The sequence below is a fragment of the Pinus tabuliformis genome, chromosome 4_1, assembly GCF_031772625.1.
Source record: "Pinus tabuliformis cultivar Carrire ecotype Pingquan chromosome 4_1, CPIR1, whole genome shotgun sequence".
In the NCBI taxonomy this organism is placed as follows: Eukaryota; Viridiplantae; Streptophyta; class Pinopsida; order Pinales; family Pinaceae; genus Pinus; species Pinus tabuliformis.
In genome coordinates this window covers 784,427,840-784,451,420 of record NC_142303.1, presented here as the reverse complement: position 1 = coordinate 784,451,420, position 23,581 = coordinate 784,427,840, and the positions used below count along the sequence as shown (strand labels likewise).

Here is a 23,581-nt window from a genome sequence, read left to right as displayed (position 1 = left end):
CTGCAGAAACGCAACCAAGCACAAAAAGGATTCTCTCATATCAGTGTAAAATGCGCAATGAAATGACTAAAATTATGGTTGGCAATATCATCTGAGAACTTCAGTGAACTACGCTTGTTCCTTATAGTCTGTCATATCCATGTGAACACTCCATACCTGTATTTTGCATAGTCTGGTTCCAGGAAACCAACCAATATGGGCAACCCACGGCATGCAATGAACATCTGTAAAGTCAGCGAACTGTTCACAGAGTACCACAGATAGCAGCAAATGCGACAGTCAGTTAAATAAATAGAAGACAAACACTGATTGATATGCTATATCAAACTAATATGATTAAGCATATCACACCTTGTCTGGCACAATTGCTGCACAAAATATGCAGCCTGCATACGGATTTCTCTTGAGTGGTCAGATGCTGCAAAGTTCATTACAACTGGAATCTGTAAAGGCATTATCAGAAACCTTAGGCATTAGCCAGTAGCGAACATTTAACTCACAGTTAATTTGTTACTTTCCCACTAAACCACCCAACCCTAAAAATAATGTGTATGGACCAGGACAGCAACCTGACAGCATAGACCACCCTTAAACAACAAGAAATAATTGGCAAAATATAGTTAAACTTACAAGACCAATATGGCAAGCATTTTCCTGAAATGGTGCATTGTCTTTGATAAGCTGATTGACAATCTGGAGCACAGAAACTATAACCTGCAACCATATCACTCTCTTTTAAGTCATCTAAATTGAAGTTACAAATAGTACAAATATATTGAATTTGACAAATGAAAAATGAAGCCAAAGCCTAAAATATCAAAAAGTGAGTTGACGAAATATTTCTCTCAAGTGACTGCTGTCATAGACACTTGGGAAAATAAACCTACAGAAGCAAAAGTAGATTCTACCCTTCACAATCTGGAAGCCCATCTATAGTAGGAAAAAAAACAAAAACTTAAATTGACAGAATATTTCTCTCAAAGTGACTGTTATCATAGACATCTGGAGCAAATGAACTTACAGATGAAATATTAGATTCTACCCGCCATTTTGAATGCCCATCTATACTAGGAAAGAAAAGAGCACTTACACGATTGTTAGCTACTTCCAGCATTTCCATCAAAGGCACTAGCCCATGCTGGCTGACAAATAGCATTTTTTGGTCTGGGAAATCTTGAAATATCGCAATAAGTTTCTGACATGCTGATACAATCATATCTTCTGATTTATCTGGCTTCAACATACCAATCAATCTGCTGACTTCTACAGCCTATGCAATAAAAAACATATATTGCTCAGAAAAGATGGCATGTAACTGAACAGAACATTTCCAATTAACAGAAAACACCATGACAAACAACAATAATTTACAAGGCATACAAGCAGTTTCCACTTTCCTGCAATTCCCTTATTAATCTACAGTGTACAATACTTATGGCCAAGAAAATAATAATCAAAGTTATCTAATAAGGTCATGGCCTAGCCAGACACCAAATTGATGTACGAGATCCCTTGTTTGTGGGACAAGGGACACCTTTTGTGCAGATATTTGACTCAATAAGTCTACACACCATAGAGGTCTACATACCCTACACCGCTCTGTATTTGAAACTGTGACCTCCTAAAAGATAATACCTGCTCTTAACCATGAGGCCTGTTACCCACCCATGTGGGTAACACCTAGGAGAAAAACAATTATCCTATTCTGATCGGCTTGCCAGCCAACACCCCTGTGATGATCTATAAATACCTAGCCTCAAAGGCCCTCCATCCATGTTCAGGTCAGTGCTTTATGACATCTAGATTACTCATCAGATGAAGGTAGGTCATCTATTGTAAGGTGCATTAGCCATTTTTGTAATCAAGTGTTTTCATTTAATGTTTAAGGGCATTCTAGTATGGATCACAAGATTGAATTGGATGATAGACTAATTTTGGTTGCATTTTTTTCCATTGCTTCACCTTGCTGGTTATACCCTGCCCCTAGTCCAGTGTGACCTTCCCTGAGACCTTTCATTCCACTGTCTAGAACAGGCACAAATAGGAGGCATTGAATGATGTTGTGTGTCCATGGTAATCCAGACTTAGCACTTTCCAATTGTCCCTTGTATCCACATCCCATCTTCAAGTTGAATGCTATCTGTCACCAGTATTGCTTCCCTGTTTTCCTTATTTTTGAGTAGGGACTTGGAAATTTTGCCCTAAGAGGTTGATGCAGCAGAAACAAAAGAAAGAGCATGAACCATGATGATAAAATGCAAAAAAATTGGTTAGGATATAATAAAGTGCATGGATAAAACCCTAGCCTGAGCTCTACCCTGCTTTCACCCAACTCCTGGCTAATGCATGAAGTAAAAAAAATTGTCATGTAGCCCCCTCCTTGAAATTTAGGGCTGCTCCTTGAAATTCGAACTGCTGCCTAGAAATTTGTGCAACATTCTAGCAATCTCTGCCCTCAAAAATTGTGCCACTGTTCAGACTTCTACCCTCAAAAATTGTGCCACTGTTCAGCACTTCTAGTGTCGATTTTCATGCCTCAGTGACTTTTCTGTCCTCAATTTTCGTGCCTCAGACCAGCAAATTTCTCCCTCAAAATCTGTGCTGTCAGACCTCTGTCTTCTCGATTTTTGGTCATGTACTTGCCTCGAAAAATGCAGTCAGAACTACTGTACCTCTGTACCTTCTCAGTCTGCATGCCACCCTTCCAGCCTTGGGATTCATGCGGTCTCTCCTTGCTGCAAATAAATGCCTTCTCAGCCTTCTCCTTGCTTCTCCTCTCCTGCTCTCCTCTTCTCCAACTCTACACATGAAGAATGAATCTCCTTTTGCCTTTTTCCCCCTTTTTAGTCTCCATAGAGATGAGAAGACCTATCCCTAAGATCAAGGGCTGAGATTAGATCTTAGTTTCTCTTGATCAAGAGTGGAGATCTAATCCCACATTGACCCTCTCTCATGTCTCCCCCTTCTTTAATGACCCCCTCTAGTCACTTTAATAACTTGATGTACCATGTAATTTTTGCCATATAGTCACTTTTAAAATATAAAGTCACTTTAATATTATAAAAGAACAATGTATTTTTAGACCTCATAAAGTAACTAAAAAGTCACATGACTTTAATGATCTCATAAAGTCATACTAAAAAGGTGGCTTCACTTGTTTTCCTAGTGTTAAATTTGGACAACTAGGTCCAAACTCCATGTTCTGATGCTCAGATTAAGAGGCTAATATTTTTGTTGGATTCCTCTTTCTGAGAGGTGTAAAATCCATATAAAAATAGTCTTAATCCGATGAGCAGAACTTATATTTTGAATTTATTATTCTTAATAAATTATATGTGCAAGGTCAGCCAGTTTTGTAATGTAGGCTCACATGCCCAACAGATGTGTCACACACCCTCATTGATGGATATATATACAGGAAAAGTTGGAGAGAATTTGAATATAACTCACATCTTCCTCTCTCATCCTAAAAAGTACGAGCTACCTGGAGGACGAATTTCAGCCACACGTGGGAAGGACGAAGAGGATTTTTTCTGCTGCTAGGGTTTCGCAGAAGTTTGACCAGCGTTGACTTTGGTCAACGCTTGGTCCAAACAAGCTGAAAACTTGTGGGAGGTTCGATTTTTGAAGGCCGTACTACATGGCACAAAAATCGAGGTCAAAGGGTTGACCGTTTTGCTGCTGCGTTGACTTTTAGCTTGCTGCCCCTGCGTTGACTTTTCAGGACAGCGTTGACTTTTGTAGAACTGACTTGGGTTGACTCATCTACTGGTTGGAGGGTTGTTGTGACGCATGCTGGGCTGGCTGACCAAAGGAGACTTTGCTGGTTGAAGCATCCTGTTGACCGCCGAAACTAACACATACATTTTTCTTGTTTCTGATTTGTCTTCTGTAAGATCTGCTTATATGTTCTATCTGCATTTTGCTTATCTACTTGTATGATTGCTGTGAGAAAAGTGAAATTGCTCTTAGCATAGAACATCTACAAAACTTTACATGGTATCGGAGCTGAGGTGAAGACAAACTCTATCTATAGCAATCATCATCGAAGGAAATGGATTCCTCTAAGCTTGAATTCAGGGAGAATGACAAGCTGACTGGAAGTGATGACTTCCATGCCTGGAAGATGTTATTAGATCTCAAATTAGAAGATCATGATCTCCTAGATCATGTGACAGGGAAGATTCAAGAACCTCCATCAAATGCCTCTGCTGCTGTTAAACACAAGTATAAGAAGGGAGAAATCAGAGCAAAGCTGCTGATCAGGGAATCCATAAATAAGAGTCTGGTTGCCTACATATCTGAACTAGGCACATCCAAGGAGATGTATGACAAACTGATACTTATGTTCCGAGTAAACAATGTGAACCAAGTGCTATTCCTCAAGAACAAGTTGAAGAATATGAAGAAGGGCCGAGACGAGTCTATTCAAACTTTCTTTATGAAGTTGACCGAAACCAGGAACAATCTGCTAGCTATTGGGGAGACAATAGCTGATCGTGAGATGGTTCTCACCGCACTTGGAGGACTTCCATATGAATGGCAAGTATTCACAACTACCATTCTCAACAATAATACCATCCCCAACTTTGATGAGCTTCTGTCTAAATGTATGCAAGAAGAAACAAGGATGAAGGAATTTGATAATGAAAGAAATGCTGCCTATGTTACTCATTCCCGAAAGAAGAACTCTGGTGGTTCCAAGGATAAAGGAAGGACTAAGACTCAAAAGAAGAAGGGTAAATGTTTCACCTGCCATAGGACTAGACACTATGCTAGAGAATGCCCCTTCCAGAAGAATTCTCCCGATAGTGACGACAACAACAACAACCGAAGGAATGGGAATCGAAGAAATGACAAATCCAAAGGAAAGAGGAAGGCTCACTTTGAAGGAAACAATCCACCTTCTAAAAGGACCAGAAATACCAGGTATGAGGAGTCTAATGTTGTTGATAAAAGAAATGAGTATATTCTAATATCTGCTCTCTCAGCTGCATCTCCACCCGACACTATGGATGTCTGGCTAATCGATAGTGGTGCCTCAAGACACATCACCGGATTCAAGGAAGCACTTTCTGACATGGTTGAAAGGGATACTGATCTAGAAATTATCCTTGGGGATAATGCCACTTATCCTGTGAAAGGGACCGGGACTGTGACCCTCCACTTGTCTCAAGGACAAGTCCTCCATCTACAAGATGTACTCTATGTACCCAAATTGAAGAAGAACCTTGTGTCTGTATCTGCCATGGAAGACAAAGGATTCAATGTAACTTTCTCTGATGGAAAGGTACTCATGTGGAAGAAGAGCTTCAAGGAAGCTATCTCAATTGGTTTTAGGGTTGGTACACTCTACCAGGTTGGAGGGAGTCCGTTGGGAGCTATGACTTGTGATACTATCCGTCAAACCGAACTATGGCACCGAAGATTTGGACACCTTCATTACAAGGCTCTTCCCGAAGCAAGGAAGGTGGTGACAGGGATGCCTGATTTTGGAAATAATCATAAAGGTGTATGTAAGGGCTGTGCTGAAGGAAAACATACAAGGGGACCTTTCCCCTCAAGTGTCACAAAGACATCTGAGATATTGCAACTGGTCCATTCTGATCTTTCCGGTATGTTGCCTGTAACATCCCTGGGGGGATGTTCTTACTATATGACATTTACTGATGACTTCTCTCGCAAAACCTAGATATACTTCTTGAAGAAGAAGGATGAGGCTTTCATGTGGTTCCGTACCTTCAAAGCCTTGGTGGAAAATATGACCGGAAAGAAGATCAAGATTTTGAGGACTGACAATGGCACTGAATATGAGTCAAATGAGTTCAAAGACTTTTGCAAAGAAGCTGGCATTAAGAGGGAGACTACCACTGCATATACTCCTGAGCAGAATGGTGTTGCTGAACGCAAGAATAGGACTATTGTGGAAGTTGCCCATGCCATGCTATGTGACCAAGGTCTTCCAAAGTTTCTGTGGGGAGAAGCTGCAAATACTGCTGTGTACATTCAAAACCGATGCCCTCATTCCGCTTTGGACTCCAAAACTCCCGAAGAGGTTTTCTCTGGTAAGAAACCTGATGTCTCACATTTTAGAATTTTTGGATGTCCTGTCTATTTTCATGTGCCGAAACAAAAGAGAAGCTGGATGCTACTGGGAAGAAAGGAATGTTTGTGGGCTACAGTGAGACTTCTAAGGCATATAGAATCTATGTACCTGGTCAAAGGGAAGTAGAGATAAGCCATGATGTCACTTTTGACGAAGATGCTTCCCTGAAGAAAGTAGTAGATCTTCCTAGATCTGAAGAAAACCATGAAGAAAGACCTGGAAATCTGGAAGAACCCCAGGATGAGACTATGCCTGATGTTGAAGGGCCAATGGACCCTATTGATCCTTCCCCTTCTCTAGGAAAGAGGCCATCATGGCTCAGGGACACCCTCGAAGATGCTGAGGGTCATGCTGCCCCAAGGGGAACATTCCGAGAAAGCAAGAAGCCGTGTAGATACCAAGGGTATCTAGCTGCCATGAGTACTATTATACAATCTGAACCTAGATCTTTTGAGGAAGCCATCAAGCATCAAGTCTGGAAGGATGCTATGCATGAAGAATATGAGGCTATTATGAAGAATGATGTCTGGGATGTGGTCCCGAGACCGAAGGACAAATCTGTTGTCACCGCTAAATGGCTCTACAAGATTAAACATGGATCTGATGGGAGTGCTGAAAAGTTTAAGGCAAGATTTGTTGCCCGTGGCTTCTCTCAAAAGGAAGGAATTGACTATGACGATATATTTGCACCTGTGGCTCGATATACCACCATCCGATCCATCATAGCCCTTGCTGCTACGCAAGGATGGAGTCTTCATCAGATGGATGTCAAGACCGCTTTTCTGCATGGTGCAATAAAGGAAGAGGTGTATGTAGAACAACCTCTGGGATTTGAAGTTCAAGATCGAGACACTTATGTCTGCAGGTTGAAGAAAGCCCTCTATGGGTTAAAGCAAGCACCCAGAGCTTGGTATGAGAGGATGGATAGTTACTTGATGAAGTTGGGCTTCACTCGAAGCAATGCTGATCCAAACCTTTACTTTAAGGTTGTGGAAGGAAAGCCTCTCATTCTAGTGCTGTATGTGGACGACCTCTTCCTGACAGGTGATGACCCTCTCATTCATCAATGTAAGAGGGAGCTTGCTGCTGAGTTCGAGATGAAAGACCTAGGACTGATGCACTATTTCCTAGGCCTGGAGGTCTGGCAGAGACCTGGAGAGATTTTCCTTTCTCAAGGAAAGTATATTGTGAAGCTTCTGGAAAGATTTGGGATGGTGGACTGTAAGTCCGTGTCGACACCAATGGAACTCAACTTTAAGAAGTTGAGTGGCAGCGCTGCAGGGCCTATCTTGGCCAATCCTACTGAGTATCGTCAACTCATAGGAGCTTTGATGTTCTTAGTGAACACCCGTCCGGACATATGTTTTGCAGTGAATACTTTGAGTCAACAGATGGTTGAGCCTCATCATTTTCACTGGGTTGGTGCCAAGAATCTTTTGAGATATCTTCGGGGCACGATAAACCATGGGCTGAGATACACTGCCGGGAGTGTGATACTCCGGGGATATACTGATGCCGATTGGGCTGGCAGTGTGGTGGATCGTAAGAGCACATCTGGATGCTGTTTCAATCTTGGTTCTGCTTCGATCTCATGGATGAGCAGGAAGCAGAAGTCGGTGGCTTTGAGCACCGCGGAGGCCGAATACATTGCTGCTAGTATGGCCTGTTGTGAAGCAGTTTGGTTGAGGAAGCTCTTTAGTGAGCTGTTCCAACATGTGCTAGATACCACTGTAATACTCTGTGATAATCAGAGTGGGATTCGTATGACTGAGAATCCTGTGTTCCACGACCGATCCAAGCATATTGATATCAGGTACCACTTTATCCGGGATATGGTACAGCGAGGCGCCGTAAGGCTCGATCATATAGGAACTGATGAGCAGGTCGCGGATATTCTCACTAAGCCCCTGGGGAAGGTCAAGTTCCTAACCTTCCGTGAGAGTCTTGGTGTCGTGGAAAGACCCTATGATGTGGGTCCTGTTGGACGATGAGCTCTGGGAGCTCTGGGGGGCTTTGGGGATAGCTTCTCGGAGCTATAAGCACTCATAATGCTTCTGCCCCACCCTTGTGATTATTGAGCTAGTTCGCCACTCATTTAATCTGTGCCCCGTATGCATCCTACCCATTGAGTTCAGGGCTCATGGGAAGTACCTCTCATTTGGCCAATGAGGTGTGGAAAAGCTAGAGACTATTAGCAAAGACTGATGGACGCATCAGAGATTGCCGTACTCTCTATCTAGGATGGCATGGTCCAACCACTTGATCTGGGATCAAGATTTGTGAGGTCTGGGACCTCTGGACTGATTATGTCAGTCGGGGAATGATGTCTTTGTGACTGACCCACTTCTGTTCTGAAATAAAGAAGCCAGCAAAGCAAGTTTCGGCGGGATGACTCACGATGTTAATTGCACTAATAGATGGAGTTCTCCCTAGTTGAGAGGGAGTGTTAAATTTGGACAACTAGGTCCAAACTCCATGTTCTGATGCTCAGATTAAGAGGCTAATATTTTTGTTGGATTCCTCTTTCTGAGAGGTGTAAAATCCATATAAAAATAGTCTTAATCCGATGAGCAGAACTTATATTTTGAATTTATTATTCTTAATAAATTATATGTGCAAGGTCAGCCAGTTTTGTAATGTAGGCTCACATGCCCAACAGATGTGTCACACACCCTCATTGATGGATATATATACAGGAAAAGTTGGAGAGAATTTGAATATAACTCACATCTTCCTCTCTCATCCTAAAAAGTACGAGCTACCTGGAGGACGAATTTCAGCCACACGTGGGAAGGACGAAGAGGATTTTTTCTGCTGCTAGGGTTTCGCAGAAGTTTGACCAGCGTTGACTTTGGTCAACGCTTGGTCCAAACAAGCTGAAAACTTGTGGGAGGTTCGATTTTTGAAGGCCGTACTACCTGGCACAAAAATCGAGGTCAAAGGGTTGACCGTTTTGCTGCTGCGTTGACTTTTAGCTTGCTGCCCCTGCGTTGACTTTTCAGGACAGCGTTGACTTTTGTAGAACTGACTTGGGTTGACTCATCTACTGGTTGGAGGGTTGTTGTGACGCATGCTGGGCTGGCTGACCAAAGGAGACTTTGCTGGTTGAAGCATCCTGTTGACCGCCGAAACGAACACATACATTTTTCTTGTTTCTGATTTGTCTTCTGTAAGATCTGCTTATATGTTCTATCTGCATTTTGCTTATCTACTTGTATGATTGCTGTGAGAAAAGTGAAATTGCTCTTAGCATAGAACATCTACAAAACTTTACACCTAGGCTTAGGCAAAAAGCACTAGAAAGCACCTCCTTGGTACCTTTTTCAACATCAATTCTTACCGAGGAAGGTGTTTCTCACCACTCCCATCTTATCCCTGAAGTAGACTTGCCCCTTGGAAAGGGGTTGGTGAGAATGTTTGCAACATGTTATTCAATGGATATGTACTCTAGCTTCACTGCCCCTCTTTGAACACAAGCACAATGAAGTGGTATTTGATCTCAATATGTTTTGACCTGTCATGAAATACTAGATTCTCCGTGAGTTTAATACAACTCTGATTATCACAATAAATTGCAGTTGGTCTCAACCGCTGACCAAATACACCATACAACATCTTGTGAAGCCAAATTGCCTCACAAGTGACAAATGGCCTCCGCGAAACTTAGTGCCACTAATCTATGTTTCCTGTTGAACCACGACACCATTGTTGAACCCAACATGAAACAACATCCAGATGTATTCTTCCTGTCACTAGCACTAGCTGCCCAATTTGAGTCTGTACAACCTATCCACCTGACACCATCCCCATGGCCATTGTCCAGTCCATAATCCATCGTGCCCTGTAGGTAACATAACACATGTTTAGCGAATCGCAGCCACCCAATGCACCCTCCTAGGCTCCATCATAAGCTAACTCAATGTGTTGACTGCGAAACAAATATCTAGTCTAGTGTTGACCAAATACATCAATGACCCGATCAACTGATAATATAAAGTGGGGTCTACCAACTCAGAATTAGAAGCATGCAACTTCTTCTGCTTGGTAATCATTGGTGTGGCCATTGGTAGGTAGTCCTCCATACGAAATCACCTCAATATGTCCCCTGCATACTTGCCTTGGCCCAAGAAGATATGCCCATCCTCCTACCAAACCCCCAACCCAAAAAATAGTGCATCAGTCCTATATCAGTCATCTCAAACTCTGAAGCAAGATCTCTCTTGAAGTGCTCAATGAGTCTCCCCTCTTCTGTGATGAATAAATCATCAACATACAGTACAAGAATGAGCGAATCCTCGCCAACCACAATGTAATATAGGTTAGGACTTGCATCACTCTTTTGAAAACCCATGTGCTGCAAGTAGGAATCAATCTTCAAGTACCATGCCCTCAGTGCTTTCTTTAGACCATATATGGCTTTCTTAAGCTTGCACACACGATACTCTCTCCCATGCACCTTGTTACCCACCACTTGTAGGTAGTACCCATATGAAGAAATTCTTCTCCTAGATGGTCCTTAGTTGATAGGCAACAATCCCTTGCAGCCACCAAATAGATCAATGTGCCATTATCTCCACCACCTAAACTAGCCATGTGGTCCCTTGCCTATCCGTTATGATCATATGTTTTAAGGTGGGCGCTCCAACTATGAAGGTATGGCCTTTCATTGTGTAGTTGGGTATTTTTGTTTACTTATCATGGACACTTTTGGGCATGGATTAGTGGGGGAATTCGATGGAAAGAGTGGACTAGGTCTCTACTCTTCTCTCCTCTGCCCAATTTGACATTTACCCTTGTATCCTAGTCCCGTGGGATCTCCTTTACTGGCTACTAGCTTTAGGAACAACACTACATGGGAAAACACGATTTTGGTTGCATGGTCCCCTCCGCTTATTATAACCCCATTCATCACCTTTCCCATCCGAGTCCACATTTGTCTGTTGGGTCAACAAGGAGTTAGCTTTCCCCTCCCCTTGTCCACACCTTAGGTCGAGCCTGGAACAATGCCCTAGAGGTTGATGCAACTAAAAAGAAAAGAAAAAGCATATTTTGACCACTCTCAACAGGAAATGTACCATAAAATGCAAAAGATGGTCTGGACATACATATTTAGCATGTAGGCAAAAGCCAAACATGAGCTCTACCCCTATCATTATGGACATCACTCTAGTTCCTAGGGCCCCTCATATTGGCCCTTTACATCATTAAGGAACCCATGATTGTCCCAACCCCTGGCGGGCAATGAATTATCCCACCTTAAGGGGGTAATCACTGCTATATCCTACTGATCATGCTCTCATCCCCTATAGCCCCGAGCAATTATGAAGAAAAATCAATAAAAGGCAAAAGGCATATGAAGAAGGGTGAAAAAACAAAGGTCGGGGTAACTGATGTACCACGATTGCTCCCTCCTACATTCATACACCCGAGTGTGGGCTTCCCTTATTATGGCTACCCTTGTACTGTGGCATCTGGCTTGGAGCCTTCCCTTGATGCCCCATTTCGTTCCATCATTATATCACATGCCACCTACCACTTGATGGATGTACCATGGGCATGTCATGTTGATTTGGGGTAGCATCGGATGTGCTCTAGCCATGAAAATTGGTGGAGAGGCTAAAGCACATGAGATCTCCAAGACCTAGAAATGGTTTGAGGAAATTCTACCCGGTGAAGGAGATATTAAAATCATTAATATTTTTAACGGGTTCCTAAGTCTAAACTTAGGAACCTAAAAATATTAATGGGTATTAATATAAAATTGGGTTAGAAGGTTCTAAATGACATGGATCAAGCCAAATCTAATCTTAGTCGTTGATTAAATATATAATCTCGGTCGTTGAATACTCAACATAAAAAGTATAACAAGAGGCTTGAGGGTCAGTTGGAGATACACCAGAGTGATCAGTGAGTTCGATTTTCTAAAGCAGGGTTTGCTAAGAGAAATCGAACCAGTGATCAGAGTTGCAGCGAGGGGCAGTGAGTACGAGGCAGAGAGGCAGAGATAGTGCTGGAAGACCAGCGCAGAGGCAGAGAGGCAGATGTAGAGCCAAAGGGAGCCACGAAGAGGGCCTGTGTCATCAATTCGAGCCAAAGAGGGGGCCACCAAAGAAGCAGTGAGAGGCAGAAGAGGTTGACGAAGAGCCACATCATCTTGCTCAGCCAAGTAGGATTGACGCAGTTGGCTAGTCAAGCGATTCAACCACTGTCGGGATTGTGTAGAGCCTAGAGGCTCAGTGCTTCAGTTGCTGGGGCATAGGAAGTTGTGGGCAGATTGTGGAGTGTGAAGCTAGTGAGGTGTTGTTGATGTTGAGGCAAAACAGTGCCTAACGGGACAGAACCAAGGTAGAAGGGAGTCGCTACCTAGGCGGATTTCTAGCCAAGAAATCCAGATCAGTGTTGCAGAAGCAAAGGAGATCGAAGAGGTGTGATTCAACTGTTGGCAAAAGGATTTCCAGGAGGGAAATCGAGACTCAGAGGGAGTCGAAGAGAGAACTTCCAGGAGGGATGTAGAGACTCAGAGGGAGTCGAATAGAGAACTTCCAGGAGGGAAGTAGAGACTCAGAGGAGTCAAAAAGAAGAGCAGAGATGGCCATGAACAGACTCACGGATCAAGACATGCTGGACGAGGCGTCCAACTTTGTCATTTGGAAGGCCAGGACCCTGTCTGTTCTAGATAGACATCGCATCAAGGCCTTCGTCTTGAGAACCATCGCTATCCCAGTCGACCCAGCTAATAATGAAAAGTATAAGGATCCGATGAACAAGGCAAAGTTCATAATCCTCGATGGGTCAAGGATCATGTAGTTTAGCATATTGCAGAGAAGAATACAGCAAAGGAGATGTGGGACACCTTGATGACATCGTATCAGGGCACTTCCGTGCAGAGGAAGATGCTACTAGAGAATCAGTTGTGGTCGTATCAGATGCAGAAGGGGGAGCAGATAGATCACTTCCTTAGCAGGTTGCAAGAGACTCGGGACCAACTGACTTCCATAGGAGCCAAGCTGGATCACGAGTTGATGGTGAGGACCGCGCTGAATGCAGTCTCCAAGAAATGGGAGACATTCGTCCAAAGCATATTGGGCAGAGCGAATCTTCCAGAATGGGAATAACTGTGGGCAACTCTTCGCCAAGAAGAGATCAGACCGCTGACCAAGGCAGGAAGTAGTGGCCAAGGAGCCTGGGTCAAGAAAGAGGAGGAAGAGGATGCGGCTCTGGCATCTGCAGGGCAGCAAGGGAAGAGGAAAAAGAAGGACCTCTCCAAGATTAAGTGCTTCAGCGATGGGGAGTTGGGCCATTATGCAACCCAGTGTCCTAGGACGAAGAATAAGGGAGAGGCGTATGACTCCAAGGCAGCACTGGCTAAGGCGGAAAAGAAGGTAGAGGATGAGGATGATTTTGCCATGAGTGCTCATGTACCTCTAGAGAAGAGGTGGGGAGACATCGAGCTGTAGTTAGGAGGACTACATGAGATGAGGAGCAAGATCCTTGAGGTACCCAAACTCTTGGATCATATCTGGCTACGGGAGCCCCGAAGTGACAGTGGCAAGATGGCGGATGTTGGTAGAAGCGGATGCGGACAAAACAACAGAGAGTGCTAGAGTGCAATAGTCCTTGGCAATGCAGAGAGGGTTACAGTGGTATGAGAGGCACAAAGGCGGTTGCAGCAGTGCAGGAAGGCACAGAGGTGTTTGCAGCAGTGCGAGAGGCACAAAGTTTGTTGTAGCTGCGCAGAGGTATTAGAGGGAGCACAGGATAGCGGCAGAGAGAGCTTCAGCATCAGGAGGGTTTCTAGCCTGACAAGGATGTCAGTCGTTGGGTAGATTAGTTACCATCATCTCAATAACTGAGTTGCAGTGCAGCAGTAGCAGTGGTAGTGCTATAGGCAGCACGATGTAGCATTGAGGAGAGAGGGCTGCAGTGCAGATGCAGTGTTGGGAGAAAGGACCAGCAGTAGCACGGATGTAGAGGGAGTTGTCGTACAGATGTAGCAGTGGCATTGGTAGCAGTACAGGATGCAACAGTGCAAAGGATGTTGGGCAGGAAGGCCAAGCATCAGCACAGGTACCGGTGTCGGATAATCAGGGTGATGCTCACTGGTGGAGCATTACTAGAGTACATTTCTCGCTAAGAGGGAGTGTTGATTTGGGATAGCATCAAATGTGCTCTAGCCATGAAAATTGGTGGAGAGGCTAAAGCACATGAGATCTCCAAGACCCAAAAATGGTTTGAGGAAATTCTACCCAGTGAACGAGATATTAAAATAATTAATATTTTTAATGGGTTCCTAGTCTAAACTTGGGAAAATAAAAATATTAATGGGTATTAATATAAAATTGGGTTAGAAGGTTCTAAATGACATGGATCAAGCCAAATCTAATATTAGTCTTTGATTAGAGATATAATCTCAATTGTTGAATACTCAACATAAAAAGTATAAGAGGAGGCTTGAGGGTCAGTTGGAGATACACTAGAGTGATCAATTAGTTCGATTTTCTAGAGCGGGTTTTGCTAAGAGAAATCGAACCATTGATCAAAGTTGCCACGACGGGCAGTGAGTACGAGGCAAAGAGGCAGAGATAGTGCCGAAAGACCAGCGCGGAGGCAGAGATAGTGCCGAAAGACCGACACAGATGCAAACACAAAGCCAGAGGGAGCCACGTAGAGGCCAATAGAGATTGCACAGAGGCTAGAAGGACCTGTGTCATCCACGCAGAGGGTCAGAGAGGTTGTGCAAAGCCTTAGAGGGTTGAGGCAGAGGGTTTCAGGCTAACGCAAAGGCCAGTAGGGTTGACGCAATGTTTCAGATTATGTTGGAGAGGGTTTCATGGGGCGGAGTTTCAGAATATCTGCTTCCAAAGAGAGGTATTACTGCCAGAATTTTTATCTCTGTTGGGTGAGCCAGTTTGGCACCCAGTGTACTCAAGAAAAGTTGCTTAATAATAAAACCCTCAGAACTGCTGCACCGGTTTTCCCAAGTTGGGTTTTTCCGGGGACGATTGTCCAAAAATAACGGTGTCCCTTGTGTGTTTGTCTATTTCTTTCAATTGATTTGTAGATGGTTGAGACTGTATTGTGTTTATTTTAGTGTTTATATGGTTAAATAACTTGTTAGTAATTAAAACAAGTAGGCAAAATAAACTAGAGAATACAGATAAAATTTCTAACGAGTAATACTTAGAAATTTCAACATGTCACCCCCTTTAAAGGTTGAAACCACCTAATAGAATCCTTGGCAAACCCTTTTTATTAAGCTTGGAGACACTTGTACATGCCAAAGCCCACTAATGGAAGGGCGTGCCACTATGAAGTGCCCACTTGTTTTCCATGATTTGTAAGCTCTTTTATTCAATTGCTCTAATGATTTGTTGTACAGGAAAGCGAGGAGACGCATTGGATCTTATACAGGATTGCAGGTGGGTCTCCATTTGGGATTTGGTCTCCCCTATACGGGGTCCAAGCCCTCTAGAGGGTGATATTGGCACTTGCAGGGTGAGCGTTGAGAACCATGGGCCTCCACCATAACAGAGAGCAGATTGCCACTACATGGATCCCTCGGCACCATTTATTGATTGCTCGTGTTCCACCTTTCTCGATGAGGATGATGCACCTCAACCACCATGCCCAACTAGCTTCACACTTGCACCACACACTTGGCAGATGTTTCAGGGCCCATATGAGGATGTGTCTCACCATGGGAGATAAAGGGAGGGCTTATATCATCATTTTAGCCCTTACAGATGGTATACAAGCATTATCGATTCACTTGGAGACCCATGAGGATTGGCACACTTTGGAGTCCACTAGGCCTCTTCAATGGCACAATGACTCATTGTGTTTATTATTTTGCCCTCTTGAGAGCAATGAAACAGGAATCGCCGACTTTGGCGATTAATCGCGCGTTAAACTCGGCTCGGCGGCTAAACGATCCGACTGAAAACTTTACGAGTCAACTCGCGTTGACCGATTTTGAATCGTGGTCAACGCGAGTTTGACTCGCGAGTCTGGATAAATCGCCGGTTCTGCGTTTTTTTGGCGAGTCCTGCCAGTTTTTTTTAATCGGGTTTCGGATTATGGCGGGTAAGGCGTTTATTAGTATCGAGGGCCGAGGCATTTAGAACTTTCACTATCGATTGGCGCTGAGTCCGCAGAGCTACATTCGACGCCACCGGATCGCTGAGTACCTACGTGAGCGCCTTCAGCCTTGAGGACCGACGTTTGAAGTTTGATTGTTGAATGGTTACGTATGCAGAGCCGGATTGCTGAACCTGCGTGAGCCCGAGCCGCCTTCAGCCTTGAAGACGAGGTAACCTGCGTGACTGCGTGATTCAAAGTAGCCGGGCATGGCAAGAGTTAATCACTGCAGTGACTGCGTGCATTTTGCTTTGCTTTCTTGGCATTATATATTAAGTTTTACGTTTTAACTTTTAACTGTAACATATATATTATAAAGACGTGCCTTTGTGAAAAAAAATCGCATTCCAATCATGCACCAAATCTGACCTTTTTTGCCACGATGTCTTTTTTATAGGCCGAGTTGGGTTTTGCAATGCCATTCGCTCAGGAATCAGGATAATATTTAAGATTTATTTCACATTTGGTGCATTGGATAGCAGGCCGATTCCTTACATTTGTTGCTAAGCCTTTGATCAGAACAGGGGGTCGAGTTACTACAAAGTAAGTGGGCTGCATTCCTGTACACCTTTCAGCATACTGTATACATGCCCAAGTTCAAAACTTCAAAGTTTTCATGCCCGAATGTAAAAAAATGAGCGTATGTTACATAAGAAGGCCACCATATTGAACAGCATGCTATTTCTTATAAGGAGAAACCACAATGTTTAACTACTACTACATTGGAATCTCATCTGTGCAGGCATGCATGGACGCTTATCTAGACAGTACTAAAATTCTAATTATGGTGATCCGAACAAGATTAGGCAGCATTGTTGGTATATATAATCTATTTATGATTAGGCAACGTTGTTGGCATATATAATCTATTTATGTTGATCTTTTATGCCAACTCAACCTTTCTCTTATAAATCACAGCAAGTGCAAGGCTACGCCAGTGCACAGAAAGGACACCAAAACTAATATGTTCCATTTTGTAACAGGAATTGTCGATTGTAGAGGCTGGGTAAATCTATCCAAATCTCTGCATAGCATGTTCCCCAATAGAGAAATTATTTGTTTTTAACTTTAGAGTCTAGAGTCTAGACAACTAAGCAGACACCCACATCTGTACATACTGATAGAAGTGTGACTAACTAGTTACTAGAAACAAGATTGTATAAAGTTTAAAGTTAAACTTTACACTGCAGATAGATATAAACTGTTTCTAAGGGCTTCAGCAAGCTTTCTTAGTTGCATGAATAGGTGTGTCAAATTGGTGTGGCCTTCATTGCAAGTCGGGCTCTCCTTGTTAGAAGCCATCATCAACCCAATAGATTACAGTTGGCTTCCTGAATCTGAGGGACAACAGGTCCTGAAAGTTTTAAACATAACACTCACCGCTTCAAAGTTCAAACAAGCCAATATTCTGTTTTAACTTTTCCACTGTCAGATGCCCTTGGAGATAGGCCCTCTTCTGATCCTTCAGGAACTGGAGGAGGTTGGGGTGGAGGAGCATAAACCACCCTGAGCTTGCAGCCTTGCACTCCTCAACAACCTTCTCATCCATGACCGAAGAAAGAGTTAACTGTTAAAAGCTTAAACAACAGTAGGGCAGCCAAAAGAGGTGCAGCCCTACAGAGAAAAATAAACCCCAGCACAAGTACACTAGAGAGAGAGAAATAATCCAGATTCCAAGCACAGGGTTCTGCTTTTATTGAAAGGCAACATTTCTATATGTTTACAACTTTACTGACATCTGTCTTCATTTACTTTTTTAAATTTCTAGCATATTTTAAATTTTTGGATGATTTTTAAATTTGATTTTTTGTTGTCTTTCACAGGAGCCACAAATTAAATAGAAGCCGGACTCCAAATCTTAACAGAAGCCACAAATTAAACACAAGTTCAAAGCAACAACAATGCCGAGAGAGCGGGACTTTGCTTGGGCTTATTGTGACAAGATTCCCGGAAAATCCATGCTCCTTTGTAAATTTTGCAAAAAGGAATGTAGTGGAGGCATTTATAGATTCAAGTTCCACCTTGCACAAATACCTGGCCATGATATAGGTATTTGCGGCAAGGTTGACGACAATGTCAAACACCAAGCAGCCTTGGCCCTTGAGATGTTAGAGCAGCATAATGCCAAGAAAGCAAAGCAAAATGCTGAAATAGGAACTGTTGGAGTTGATACTTTTTCTACCACTAGCCCCATGTCACCTCAATCTGTTGAATCCTCAATGCCATTCCCAAGTTTTCCACACATGCCTCCAAGGCCAAGTCAAACTCAAAGCCATGCGAGTCCTTCAACACTGGAGGTGGAAACATAAACACCTTTTTTGCTCCCCGCACAAAACCCGATTCCCAACCTACCTTGGATGGCACTGATTGAAAAAAAAATATCTATAGTCAGGCAAGGAAGGCCATTGCTAACTTTTGGTACTATTCTGACATACCTTTCCACTATGCCAGAAGTCCTTATTGGCAAGCTATGATTGATGCAATTGCTGTTGCAGGTCCAGGGTTCAAAGCCCCTACATCAGAGAGCCTTAGGACAAATATGTTGTTAGAGAGTGTTGAAGATGTCATGCTTGTGCTAGCTGAGTTTCGTTCATCATGGGTAGAAACAGGGTGCACGATCATGAGTGATGGATGGACAGATCAGAGGAATAGAACTTTAATAAATTTCCTTGTATCTTGTCCCGCAGGCACAATGTTTCTCAAATCAGTGGATGCTTCAGACAAGGTTAAGACTGCCCAACTTATATGTGAAATGATGGAGGAAGTCGTTCAAGAAGTGGGAGAAGAACATGTTGTACAAATTGTCACCGATAATGCAGCGAATTATATGGCTGCTGGTAGACTTTTTGAGATGAGGCACCCCACTATTTTTTGGACCTCTTGTGCTGCCCATTGCATAGATTTAATGCTTGAGGACATTGGTAAGCTTCATTGGATACATGAGGTTGTGGAGAAGGCAAAATCCATAACCAAATACCTATACAACCACACTATTGTCCTAAACACTATGAGAATATACACTGAAGGTAAAGAAATTGTTCGTCCTGCAGTGACTAGATTTGCAACAAATTTCATATCTTTGCAATCTGTGGTTGAGCAAAAGATAAATCTGAAGAGGATGTTCTTGGGACCTGAGTGGATGGGATCTAAACATTCCAAGACCCCTAAAGGCATCGAAATTGCTGCACTTGTGTTTAATGATGGCTTCTGGAAAGATGCCGAAGAGATTATTGCTGTGACGGAGTCCCTTGTTAGAGTTCTCAGGTACTCCAAGTCTTTTAACTTTTTCATTTTTTAAATTTCATTTCAAGCTTCTTTTATTTACAATGTTTCATATTTCTTTAAATTTGGATGCTTGAACTTTCAGGATGGTTGATGGTGACAAACCCGCTATGGGTTACATTTATGAGGCGATGGATCTCGCAAAGGAGGCCATCAAAAGAAGATATGGGGATGATGAGGCAAAGTATATGCCTCTTTGGGACATTATAGATGCACGTTGGGATAGGCAATTGCATTCCCCCTTACATGCTGCTCGGTACTTCTTAAACCCACAATATTTTTATGATAAGAGCAAATTTAATGAGGATGGGGAGGTTGGCAGAGGACTTATGACATGCGTGGAAAGGTGCTTCCCTGATCCAGAACAACAAAGTCGTGTCTTTTCCCAACTACAAGATTATAGGGCACCATCTAAATTGTTTGCCTATACCAGTGCTATAAGACAAAGGTCTAAGATGTTGCCAGGTACCCAGTTTGAAGGCTTCATCAATTCATTAAATTTGTTTAAACTTTATTTTGTATGTTAAATGTTTTATTAAATTTTCTTTTCTTTTTAAGTTTTTACTATTTACTCACAAACCCTTACGGGCCTTACCACTTGCTAGGTCTTTGGTGGCAAAACTTTGGTAGTGATACGCCAGATTTGAAGAGATTTGCCATTCGAATCTTAAACCAAGCATGCAGTGCTTCAGGTTGTGAACGCAACTGGAGCATGTTCGAGAAAATACATTCTAAGAAGCGCAACTGATTGACACAAAAGCGCTTGAATGACCTTGTATTTGTCCATTACAATCTACGACTTCGCAACAAACAAATACAAGGTGAGATTCGAGAGCTTGAATTTGAAGGTTTCATAATCTAGTCCGTACTTTAAAGTTCAAACTTCAAACTTCAAACTTCAAAGTGAAATTTTAATTCACATTTCAATGTCTCATGATAATGACAGGTATGGATCATTCACCAATCGACCTTGAAGAGATAGATTTGCAAGCTACAAATGCTGCAGACTGGGTTCAATTAGATGAGCCTCCTCTTTTCAGCCTTCATGACTTGGAGAACTTTGAGAGTCAAGCAAGCGAAGGAGTGGAAGGAATCACTTCTAGTTCTCACTCTTAAGAGTCTTAGACTCTTAGTTGCTGATTTTTTTCTGATTAGTATGCAGTTTTTAACTTTTTTGTAAACTTTTAGAAGCATATGCTTCTAAGGACTCAAGAATCAGTGCTTTGGATCATGTGTGGACTCATAACACATATGAGATACTTATTTATTCATGATATTTTGGACATCTATTGATATTATGCATTGTTTGGACATACCTTTACCCAATATTAACGAAAAATGGTTTTTTTAATTCAATATATGTGTATATTTTTATTTAATGAATTCAACGATTTTTTCCCGATCCGATTAAAACTCTTCGCTGTTTTGCCTCGTCGATTTATTGCCGATTCCGAGTCTGGTAACATTGCTTGAGAGGCTTCATCTTTATGTTATTCAACTATCTTGGTGGTCTTGTCACCAAGTCATGTTATTATTGCACATTACTTTATTATTTGGGGCTTAATTAGGCCATTTAGGCTATTTGAACCCCCTTATGGATTGTATAAATAGATGACCAACTCATTCATTCCTCTCATCATCACTTGGAATCCTCTCATCAAGTCAAACAACAAGATGATCATCCAAATGGTAAATTAATAATTTCTTCTGCAATAATGAAACCCAAGTAGTTCTAGCAAATTTGAGAGAACGACTACCTTAGTATTGATGATTTACAATGTTTATAATTTCATTGCAATGATGTATTTATCATTTATGATTTATCTTTATGCACATAGTGAATTTAAAATTATATATATATATATATATATATATATATATATCATTGTCATCCCCAACTTGCCATCCCCTAGAAAATTTGGGGGTGTGCTCTAGTCGTACCGAAAACTTGTCCCTCTGTCCTCAAAGGCAATGTAACATAGGAAATTATACTAGGAATTCTTGGGTTACCTAATACCCAAGATCCGCTAGGAAAGACTCCATTGTGGGGATAGTATCCATCCATTGAACAACAAGGGAACAACTACTATGTTGACGATGGTGGTTGACCTCGTTGTTACCCTTAACCAAGAGTGCCTAGTGAGGCTTTGTACTCAGGTGCTAGATTTTTTGGTAACAAGGCCCACTTAAGGTGTACACCTAAAAGTTTCACATATGTTTTGCTAACATCAATAATAGAGAAAAATAACAACATAGGTAGTGACCAAAATTAAATTATAATATTCAATCTCTCCAAAAAAGTATTCTTTGTCAATCCATAATAAAACATATTAGACAAATAATTTAAATGATGTCTACAAGCGACCGAAGAATAGGCCAATGGGACTAGAAAATACAACTAGTTAAGATCATCCTGTGGGAATGCCAATATCACTCATAAATGTTAAAATAAAACTTCAAACAAATAAAAAAGCAACAAAAATGCTAAAGTGTGTGCTGCTGATTTTGGACAACATGCTTCTAAATATGAATTGATACAAAAATCTCGTAGAGCACTCTATAAGGATATGAATACCAAGCCCTTCCCAAATAACTAGGAAATAATTTCCATAATCTCTAAAGAAATAGCCAAGCACATTGCTACCTAAGGAATGAATAAGTAGAATAAGTGTCAAAGAAAGTGTAACTAGGTTCGGTCTTCATAATGACCTGATCTTTGTATATGATGAAATAAAAGAAATAAATTTATTTTCGTATGCCTTGCTACATGGGTGTCATGAGCAAGAGGTTTATCTGTTAGTGGCTTCCATTGAGAGCCTTAGGATTTATTCAAAGATTCAATGTCATATGAAGAAGCCCTTCTTAAGCCTATGTTGAATGTGTAGAAATGTGTAGAAGCCCTCCAAAGACAAGCGCAATCCCTCTGGAAGAAGTCGGCCTCCAAAAATAGCTAAAGAAGTCGTGTCAACTAACCTATAGAGACACGCTTGTTCAGCATGTCATGTCGGCTCAAATATAGAGGCAGACCACTATATATATGTGGCTAGGGTCACCACAAAAAGGACAGGAACTCAGATGCCTCTGAAATCTCATGGATAATTACAGTGAGTACAGTGTAGAGACCTCACAATATAAGTGATCTTTGTTCTTCGGATGGGTACTAAAAGATGAAGTTTTCAGCCTCCACACTGTCTTAATAATTACATTCTCAACCTCCTTGGTGCAACGAAAGAACAGTGACTGTCGTGGTATAGATCTCAGTGCTAATCATTGTCTCGACATATTTGTGATGAAGAAGATTAAGGTGATATACTCTTGACATACTTTCTATGACACTGATCACTCTCGGCGTACTAGACAGAGTCATGATCTCGGCATAATGGCAACCATGGTCTCGGTCATAATCTTAATGAAGACAAGGTCATAATGGAGATCTCGATGCATCGATGAAGACATGGAATCAAGGTCATGATGAAGATCTCGATGAATACAAGGTCAGTATAGAGACCTCGTTGACATGGTGATGATCTCAGTGAGAGTGTAGCAATGATCTAGGTGAAGGTACAACAATGGTGCAACTATAATGACCTTTGTGGTGCAATAATGATGACCTCAGTGAAGCAGCAGTGATGATGATGATCTCAGCAGTGACAAAGAAGAGGATTGGTGTCTTGGTCTTGGAGTGGCCTAATAGGTCAAGGGTCATGGTCTTGGTATTCGTCAACTGGAATCTCTATAAGAAGAATTTTGTGTAGGTTTAACTCTCAAAGAGAGAGGATTTGGGCCTAGCAGAAAGCCAACATCTTGTGTTCTTGTCTCTTTTGTTTTGGTGACTATTTGATGAACTAAAAGACACACTCTAATAATAACAAGAGAAGATTGTGATAATAAGGAAAAGTTAAAATACCTCACAAATAGTTATCATGGCAAGAAGAATCTCATTAACTTAATTTTCCCTAGATTCTTCAACAATAAGATTATAGGACAATTCTCTCAGTTGGATCTTGACCAACCCATGAAAAAGTTGAGGATGTACTTTGTCTTCATGAGTTGGAC

At 42.0% G+C, this 23,581-nt stretch overlaps 1 protein-coding gene across 1 annotated transcript in view; it reads right to left on the bottom strand.

Moving 5' to 3' along the window:
- The window catches only part of LOC149178516 (MAP3K epsilon protein kinase 1-like), a 56,748-nt gene that overhangs the window by 13,086 nt on the left and 20,081 nt on the right, over window positions 1-23,581 (bottom strand). Inside the window, 4 exon segments of the mRNA XM_089420371.1 lie at window positions 157-240; window positions 352-443; window positions 631-714; window positions 1,091-1,270. Of these exon segments, the coding sequence (XP_089276497.1) occupies window positions 157-240; window positions 352-443; window positions 631-714; window positions 1,091-1,270 (440 nt within the window).